The sequence below is a fragment of the Girardinichthys multiradiatus genome, chromosome 14 (genome assembly GCF_021462225.1).
Source record: "Girardinichthys multiradiatus isolate DD_20200921_A chromosome 14, DD_fGirMul_XY1, whole genome shotgun sequence".
Lineage (NCBI taxonomy): Eukaryota > Metazoa > Chordata > Actinopteri > Cyprinodontiformes > Goodeidae > Girardinichthys > Girardinichthys multiradiatus.
This window is the reverse complement of record NC_061807.1, coordinates 6,041,246-6,050,594: the sequence shown is the minus strand read 5'-3', so window position 1 is coordinate 6,050,594 and position 9,349 is coordinate 6,041,246. Positions and strand designations below refer to the sequence as shown.

Below are 9,349 nucleotides of genomic sequence, written 5' to 3'. Positions count from 1 at the left end.
TTCATGTTTCTGTTCACTTTTATTTGCTTTGTGGTGAAAACGGGACAGACGACATCAGCTGTAAGACTGAAGGACCGGTTCTTCACTCGGTACCACCTCAGGTATGTCTCATTTTACTGATTTATTCTACTGGTTATGATCCTAGTGTTGGACAGTAGAGGACATTTCTGTCCTCTCAGATGTTATTGTAGCTCCTGGTCCTTAAATCGGCGCTGTCCAAACTGACACGTGCATCTTCTAAGGACCTCCATGCTGTTTAATCTCACGGATCAGAACCATAAAACAAACCAACACAAAGCAGCAAGCAGCTCAGTCACTTTATTATAAAAAAAACATAGACATGAGAAGGATTTTATTTTGAAAAGATCAGTCACTTCCTGTCTGCTGTTCCTGTCCAATCAGAGCGTGGTCACATGACTGTTTCAGCTGCTCCCAGGTTTATGAGATCATCACACTGAGCATGCTCAGTTCACAGTCTGAGTGATCTGAAGAGATGACATCACTTCCTCTTGGTCTCACTGTCCAGTCAGATCCAGTGACGATGTCACTTCCTGTGGGTGGAGCCCTTGTGGAACAGGTAAATGGGTCTCGGATTACCTGGAAATGGATCAGAAACAGGTGAGGTCACATGATGTTCACAAGTCCTTCAGGTAGGGACTGACCTGAGGATTCTGAGTAAACAGGATGGGCCAGTCATGGGCCAGGTTCTGTTCTACATAACTGATTCGGGGGTCTGGTTTCACCCTCCACTCAGATCCAGAATCAGCTGCTAGGTACCTTTATAGGACCGGGTCGGGTTAATCAGGTGTCTCCTGTTGGACATCAGATGAAGTTTCATCTCCGTTTTAGAAACCATTCAGTCCAGCAGGGGGAGCTATTGCAGATGTCCCTTCTGGACTCGGTCATGAAACCCAGTTCTGCTGTCTCTAACCGGGCCAGACTTTACCAAGACCAGAAACCAACCCTACTCCAGCATTAGTTACCATGGTGACAGAGCCAGATAAGAAGGCAACAGCTCTGAGATCCGAGGTTACCTGAATGACCCAGCCCAGGTGATCGTGTGTGTGTGTGTTCTTGTACTTGTTGCTGAGTGAGAACCATTTTTCGTATTTTTATCGCAAAGTGAGGACATTTTGACAAAGTGAGGACATTTTGACAAAGTGAGGACATTTTGACAAAGTGAGGACATTTTCCTGGTCCTCACTTTTCCAAATTCCGTTCTTGGGACAGGGGTTAGATTTAGGACTAGGGTATAAATTGAGTTATGGTTAGGGTTAGGCACTAAAAATCAAGGAAAATGAATGGAAGTCAATGGAAAGTCCTCATAAAGATAGTAAAACACGGATGTGTGTGCATGAGTGTGTGTGTTGTTACTTGTGTGTGTGTGTTGTAACCTGTGTGTGTGTTGCTACATGTGTGTGTGTTGCTACATGTGTGTGTGTTGTAACCTGTGTGTGTGTGTTGTTACCTGTGTGTGTGTTGCTACATGTGTGTGTGTTGTAACCTGTGTGTGTGTGTTGTTACCTGTGTGTGCGTTGTTACCTGTGTGTGTGTTGTAACCTGTGTGTGTGTTTTGTTACCTGTGTGTGTGTTGCTACATGTGTGTGCGTTGTTACTTGTGTGTGTGTGTGTGTGTTGTAACCTGTGTGTGTGTGTTGTAACCTGTATGTGTGTGTTGTAACCTGTGTGTGTGTTGTAACCTGTGTGTGTGTTGCTACGTGTGTGTGTGTGTGTTGTAACCTGTGTGTGTGCGCTGTTGCCTGTGTGTGTGTTGTTACCTGTGTGTGTGTGTTGTAACCTGTGTGTGTGTGTTGTTACCTGTGTGTGTGTTGCTACATGTGTGTGCGTTGTTACCTGTGTGTGTGTTGTAACCTGTGTGTGTGTTTTGTTACCTGTGTGTGTGTGTTGCTACATGTGTGTGCGTTGTTACTTGTGTGTGTGTGTGTGTTGTAACCTGTGTGTGTGTGTTGTAACCTGTATGTGTGTGTTGTAACCTGTGTGTGTGTTGCTACATGTGTGTGTGTGTGTGTTGTAACCTGTGTGTGTGTGCTGTTACCTGTGTGTGTGTTGTTACCTGTGTGTGTGTGTTGTAACCTGTGTGTGTGTGTTGTTACCTGTTTGTGTGCGTTGTTACTTGTGTGTGTGTGTGTGTTGTAACCTGTGTGTGTGTTGTTACCTGTGTGTGTGTTGCTACCTGTGTGTGTGTTGTAACCTGTGTGTGTGTTTTGTTACCTGTTTGTGTGTTGTAACCTGTGTGTGTGTGTGTTGTTACCTGTGTGTGTGTTGTTACCTGTGTGTGTGTTGCTACATGTGTGTGTGTTGTAACCTGTGTGTGTGTGTTGTAACCTGTATGTGTGTGTTGTAACCTGTGTGTGTGTTGCTACATGTGTGTGTGTGTGTGTGTTGTAACCTGTGTGTGTGTGCTGTTACCTGTGTGTGTGTTGTAACCTGTGTGTGTGTGTTGTTACCTGTGTGTGTGTGTTGTAACCTGTGTGTGTGTGTTGTTACCTGTTTGTGTGCGTTGTTACTTGTGTGTGTGTGTGTGTTGTAACCTGTGTGTGTGTTGTTACCTGTGTGTGTGTTGCTACATGTGTGTGCGTTGTTACTTGTGTGTGTGTGTGTGTTGTAACCTGTGTGTGTGTGTTGTAACCTGTATGTGTGTGTTGTAACCTGTGTGTGTGTTGTAACCTGTGTGTGTGTGTTGTTACCTGTTTGTGTGCGTTGTTACTTGTGTGTGTGTGTGTGTTGTAACCTGTGTGTGTGTTGTTACCTGTGTGTGTGTTGCTACCTGTGTGTGTGTTGTAACCTGTGTGTGTGTGTTGTTACCTGTGTGTGTGTTGCTACATGTGTGTGCGTTGTTACCTGTGTGTGTGTTGTAACCTGTGTGTGTGTGTTGCTACATGTGTGTGTGTTGTTACCTGTGTGTGTGTGTTGTAACCTGTGTGTGTGTGTTGTTACCTGTTTGTGTGCGTTGTTACTTGTGTGTGTGTGTGTGTTGTAACCTGTGTGTGTGTTGTTACCTGTGTGTGTGTTGCTACATGTGTGTGTGTTGTAACCTGTGTGTGTGTGTTGTTACCTGTGTGTGTGTTGCTACATGTGTGTGCGTTGTTACCTGTGTGTGTGTTGTAACCTGTGTGTGTGTGTTGCTACATGTGTGTGTGTTGTTACCTGTGTGTGTGTGTTGTAACCTGTGTGTGTGTGTTGTTACCTGTTTGTGTGCGTTGTTACTTGTGTGTGTGTGTGTGTTGTAACCTGTGTGTGTGTTGTTACCTGTGTGTGTGTTGCTACATGTGTGTGTGTTGTAACCTGTGTGTGTGTGTTGTTACCTGTGTGTGTGTTGCTACATGTGTGTGCGTTGTTACCTGTGTGTGTGTTGTAACCTGTGTGTGTGTGTTGCTACTTGTGTGTGTGTGTGTGTTGTAACCTGTGTGTGTGTTGCTACATGTGTGTGCGTTGTTACCTGTGTGTGTGTTGTTACCTGTGTGTGTGTTGCTACATGTGTGTGTGTTGTAACCTGTGTGTGTGTGTTGTTACCTGTGTGTGTGTTGCTACATGTGTGTGCGTTGTTACCTGTGTGTGTGTGTTGTTACCTGTGTGTGTGTTGCTACATGTGTGTGCGTTGTAACCTGTGTGTGTGTGTTGCTACGTGTGTGTGTTGCTACAAGTGTGTGCGTTGTTACCTGTGTGTGCGTTGTTACCTGTGTGTGTGTTGCTACATGTGTGTGCGTTGTTACCTGTGTGTGTGTTGTTAACTGTGTGTGTGTTGCTACATGTGTGTGTGTTGTAACCTGTGTGTGTGTGTTGTTACCTGTGTGTGTGTTGCTACATGTGTGTGCGTTGTTACCTGTGTGTGTGTTGTAACCTGTGTGTGTGTTTTGTTACCTGTTTGTGTGCGTTGTTACTTGTGTGTGTGTGTGTGTGTTGTAACCTGTGTGTGTGTTGCTACATGTGTGTGCGTTGTTACTTGTGTGTGTGTGTGTGTTGTAACCTGTGTGTGTGTGTTGTAACCTGTATGTGTGTGTTGTAACCTGTGTGTGTGTTGTAACCTGTGTGTGTGTTGCTACATGTGTGTGTGTGTGTGTTGTAACCTGTGTGTGTGTTGTAACCTGTGTGTGTGCTGTTACCTGTGTGTGTGTTGTTACCTGTGTGTGTGTGTTGTAACCTGTGTGTGTGTGTTGTAACCTGTGTGTGTGTTGTTACCTGTGTGTGTGTTGTTACCTGTGTGTGTGTGTTGTAACCTGTGTGGGTGTGTTGTTACCTGTTTGTGTGCGTTGTTACTTGTGTGTGTGTGTGTGTTGTAACCTGTGTGTGTGTGTTGTAACCTGTGTGTGTGTGTTGTAACCTGTGTGTGTGTGTTGTAACCTGTGTGTGTGTTGCTACATGTGTGTGCGTTGTTACCTGTGTGTGTGTTGCTACATGTGTGTGCGTTGTTACCTGTGTGTGTGTGCTGTTACCTGTGTGTGTGTTGTTACCTGTGTGTGTGTGTGTTGTAACCTGTGTGTGTGTGTTGTTACCTGTGTGTGTGTTGTTACCTGTGTGTGTGTGTTGTAACCTGTGTGGGTGTGTTGTTACCTGTTTGTGTGCGTTGTTACTTGTGTGTGTGTGTGTGTTGTAACCTGTGTGTGTGTGTTGTAACCTGTGTGGGTGTGTTGTTACCTGTTTGTGTGCGTTGTTACTTGTGTGTGTGTGTGTGTTGTAACCTGTGTGTGTGTGTTGTTACCTGTGTGTGTGTGCTGTTACCTGTGTGTGTGTTGTAACCTGTGTGTGTGTGTTGTTACCTGTGTGTGTGTGTTGTAACCTGTGTGTGTGTGTTGTTACCTGTTTGTGTGCGTTGTTACTTGTGTGTGTGTGTGTGTTGTAACCTGTGTGTGTGTGTTGTAACCTGTGTGTGTGTGTGTTGTTACCTGTGTGTGTGTTGCTACATGTGTGTGCGTTGTTACCTGTGTGTGTGTTGCTACATGTGTGTGTGTTGTTACCTGTGTGTGTGTTGCTACTTGTGTGTGTGTTGTTACCTGTGTGTGTGTTGCTACATGTGTGTGTGTTGTAACCTGTGTGTGTGTGTTGTAACCTGTGTGTGTGTGTGTTGTTACCTGTGTGTGTGTTGCTACATGTGTGTGTGTTGTTACCTGTGTGTGTGTTGTTACCTGTGTGTGTGTTGCTACATGTGTGTGCGTTGTTACCTGTGTGTGTGTTGCTACATGTGTGTGTGTTGCTACTTGTGTGTGTGTTGTTACCTGTGTGTGTGTGTTGTAACCTGTGTGTGTGTGTTGTAACCTGTGTGTGTGTGTGTTGTTACCTGTGTGTGTGTTGCTACATGTGTGTACGTTGTTACCTGTGTGTGTGTGTGTGTGTGTGTTGTAACCTGTGTGTGTGTTGTTACCTGTGTGTGTGTTGCTACATGTGTGTGCGTTGTTACCGGTGTGTGTGTGTGTGTTGTAACCTGTGTGTGTGTGTTGTTACCTGTGTGTGTGTTGCTACATGTGTGTGCGTTGTTACCGGTGTGTGTGTGTGTGTTGTAACCTGTGTGTGTGTGTTGTTACCTGTGTGTGTGTTGTTACTTGTGTGTGTGTTGTTACCTGTGTGTGTTGTAACCTGTGTGTGTGTTGTTACCTGTGTGTGTGTGTTGTAACCTGTATGTGTGTGTTGTAACCTGTGTGTGTGGTAACCTGTGTGTGTGTTGTAACCTGTGTGTGTGTTGTTACCTGTGTGTGTGTTGTAACCTGTGTGTGTGTTGTTACCTGTGTGTGTGTTGTAACCTTTGTGTGTGTTGTTACCTGTGTGTGTGTGTTGTAACCTGTGTGTGTGTTGTAACCTGTGTGTGTGTGTGTTGTTACCTGTGTGTGTGTTGCTACATGTGTGTGCGTTGTTACCTGTGTGTGTGTTGCTACATGTGTGTGTGTTGTTACCTGTGTGTGTGTTGCTACTTGTGTGTGTGTTGTTACCTGTGTGTGTGTTGCTACATGTGTGTGTGTGTTGTAACCTGTATGTGTGTGTTGTAACCTGTGTGTGTGGTAACCTGTGTGTGTGTTGTAACCTGTGTGTGTGTTGTTACCTGTGTGTGTGTTGTAACCTGTGTGTGTGTTGTTACCTGTGTGTGTGTTGCTACATGTGTGTGCGTTGTTACCGGTGTGTGTGTGTGTGTTGTAACCTGTGTGTGTGTGTTGTTACCTGTGTGTGTGTTGCTACATGTGTGTGCGTTGTTACCTGTGTGTGTGTTGCTACATGTGTGTGTGTTGTTACCTGTGTGTGTGTTGCTACTTGTGTGTGTGTTGTTACCTGTGTGTGTGTGTTGTAACCTGTGTGTGTGTGTTGTAACCTGTGTGTGTGTGTTGTTACCTGTGTGTGTGTTGCTACATGTGTGTGCGTTGTTACCGGTGTGTGTGTGTGTGTTGTAACCTGTGTGTGTGTGTTGTTACCTGTGTGTGTGTTGTTACTTGTGTGTGTGTTGTTACCTGTGTGTGTTGTAACCTGTGTGTGTGTTGTTACCTGTGTGTGTGTGTTGTAACCTGTATGTGTGTGTTGTAACCTGTGTGTGTGGTAACCTGTGTGTGTGTTGTAACCTGTGTGTGTGTTGTTACCTGTGTGTGTGTTGTAACCTGTGTGTGTGTTGTTACCTGTGTGTGTGTTGTAACCTTTGTGTGTGTTGTTACCTGTGTGTGTGTGTTGTAACCTGTGTGTGTGTTGTTACCTGTGTGTGTGTGTTGTAACCTGTGTGTGTGTTGTTACCTGTGTGTGTGTGTTGTAACCTGTGTGTGTGTGTTGTAACCTGTGTGTGTGTTGTAACCTGTGTGTGTGTTGTTACCTGTGTGTGTGTTGTAACCTGTGTGTGTGTTGTTACCTGTGTGTGTGTGTTGTAACCTGTGTGTGTGTGTTGTAACCTGTGTGTGTGTCGTTACCTGTGTGTGTGTGTGTTGTAACCTGTGTGTGTGTGTTGTAACCTGTGTGTGTGTTGTAACCTGTGTGTGTGTTGTTACCTGTGTGTGTGTTGTAACCTGTGTGTGTTGTAACCTGTGAGTGTGTGTTGTAACCTGTGTGTGTGTTGTTACCTGTGTGTGTGCGTTGTTACCTGTGTGTGTGTGTTGTAACCTGTGTGTGTGGTAACCTGTGTGTGTGTTGTAACCTGTGTGTTGTTACTTGTGTGTGTGTGTTGTAACCTGTGTGTGTGTTGTTACCTGTGTGTGTGTGTTGTAACCTGTGTGTGTTGTTACCTGTGTGTGTGTGTTGTAACCTGTGTGTGTGTGTTGTAACCTGTATGTGTGTGTTGTAACCTGTGTGTGTGTTGTAACCTGTGTGTGTGTTGCTACATGTGTGTGTGTGTGTGTTGTAACCTGTGTGTGTGTTGTAACCTGTGTGTGTGCTGTTACCTGTGTGTGTGTTGTTACCTGTGTGTGTGTGTTGTAACCTGTGTGTGTGTGTTGTAACCTGTGTGTGTGTTGTTACCTGTGTGTGTGTTGTTACCTGTGTGTGTGTGTTGTAACCTGTGTGGGTGTGTTGTTACCTGTTTGTGTGCGTTGTTACTTGTGTGTGTGTGTGTGTTGTAACCTGTGTGTGTGTGTTGTAACCTGTGTGTGTGTGTTGTAACCTGTGTGTGTGTGTTGTAACCTGTGTGTGTGTTGCTACATGTGTGTGCGTTGTTACCTGTGTGTGTGTTGCTACATGTGTGTGCGTTGTTACCTGTGTGTGTGTGCTGTTACCTGTGTGTGTGTTGTTACCTGTGTGTGTGTGTTGTAACCTGTGTGTGTGTGTTGTAACCTGTGTGGGTGTGTTGTTACCTGTTTGTGTGCGTTGTTACTTGTGTGTGTGTGTGTGTTGTAACCTGTGTGTGTGTGTTGTAACCTGTGTGGGTGTGTTGTTACCTGTTTGTGTGCGTTGTTACTTGTGTGTGTGTGTGTGTTGTAACCTGTGTGTGTGTGTTGTTACCTGTGTGTGTGTGCTGTTACCTGTGTGTGTGTTGTAACCTGTGTGTGTGTGTTGTTACCTGTGTGTGTGTGTTGTAACCTGTGTGTGTGTGTTGTTACCTGTTTGTGTGCGTTGTTACTTGTGTGTGTGTGTGTGTTGTAACCTGTGTGTGTGTGTTGTAACCTGTGTGTGTGTGTGTTGTTACCTGTGTGTGTGTTGCTACATGTGTGTGCGTTGTTACCTGTGTGTGTGTTGCTACATGTGTGTGTGTTGTTACCTGTGTGTGTGTTGCTACATGTGTGTGTGTTGTTACCTGTGTGTGTGTTGCTACTTGTGTGTGTGTTGTAACCTGTGTGTGTGTGTTGTAACCTGTGTGTGTGTGTTGTAACCTGTGTGTGTGTTGTAACCTGTGTGTGTGTTGTTACCTGTGTGTGTGTGTGTGTTGTAACCTGTGTGTGTGTTGTAACCTGTGTGTGTGTTGCTACATGTGTGTGTGTTGTAACCTGTGTGTGTGTGTTGTAACCTGTGTGTGTGTGTGTTGTTACCTGTGTGTGTGTTGTTACCTGTGTGTGTGTTGCTACATGTGTGTGTGTTGTTACCTGTGTGTGTGTTGTTACCTGTGTGTGTGTTGCTACATGTGTGTGCGTTGTTACCTGTGTGTGTGTTGCTACATGTGTGTGTGTTGCTACTTGTGTGTGTGTTGTTACCTGTGTGTGTGTGTTGTAACCTGTGTGTGTGTGTTGTAACCTGTGTGTGTGTGTGTTGTTACCTGTGTGTGTGTTGCTACATGTGTGTACGTTGTTACCTGTGTGTGTGTGTGTGTTGTAACCTGTGTGTGTGTGTTGTAACCTGTGTGTGTGTGTGTTGTTACCTGTGTGTGTGTTGTTACCTGTGTGTGTGTTGCTACATGTGTGTGTGTTGTTACCTGTGTGTGTGTTGTTACCTGTGTGTGTGTTGCTACATGTGTGTGCGTTGTTACCTGTGTGTGTGTGCTGTTACCTGTGTGTGTGTTGTTACCTGTGTGTGTGTGTTGTAACCTGTGTGTGTGTGTTGTTACCTGTGTGTGTGTTGTTACCTGTGTGTGTGTGTTGTAACCTGTGTGGGTGTGTTGTTACCTGTTTGTGTGCGTTGTTACTTGTGTGTGTGTGTGTGTTGTAACCTGTGTGTGTGTGTTGTAACCTGTGTGGGTGTGTTGTTACCTGTTTGTGTGCGTTGTTACTTGTGTGTGTGTGTGTGTTGTAACCTGTGTGTGTGTGTTGTTACCTGTGTGTGTGTTGTTACCTGTGTGTGTGTGTTGTAACCTGTGTGTGTGTGTTGTTACCTGTGTGTGTGTTGTTACCTGTGTGTGTGTGTTGTAACCTGTGTGTGTGTGTTGTTACCTGTTTGTGTGCGTTGTTACTTGTGTGTGTGTGTGTGTTGTACCCTGTGTGTGTGTGTTGTAACCTGTGTG

General features: G+C 45.1%; 1 protein-coding gene across 2 annotated transcripts in view; it reads right to left on the bottom strand.

Annotated features, from left to right (window-relative positions):
• Positions 1-302: 302 nt before the first annotated feature.
• LOC124880037 (7SK snRNA methylphosphate capping enzyme-like) overlaps positions 303-9,349 on the bottom strand; it is a 33,044-nt gene continuing 23,997 nt past the window's right edge. For both annotated transcript variants that reach the window (XM_047384914.1, XM_047384915.1), the window contains exon 8: positions 303-597. In XM_047384914.1, the coding sequence (XP_047240870.1) occupies positions 545-597 (53 nt within the window). In that variant the 3' untranslated portion in view covers positions 303-544. The remainder of the gene's footprint in view (positions 598-9,349) is intronic.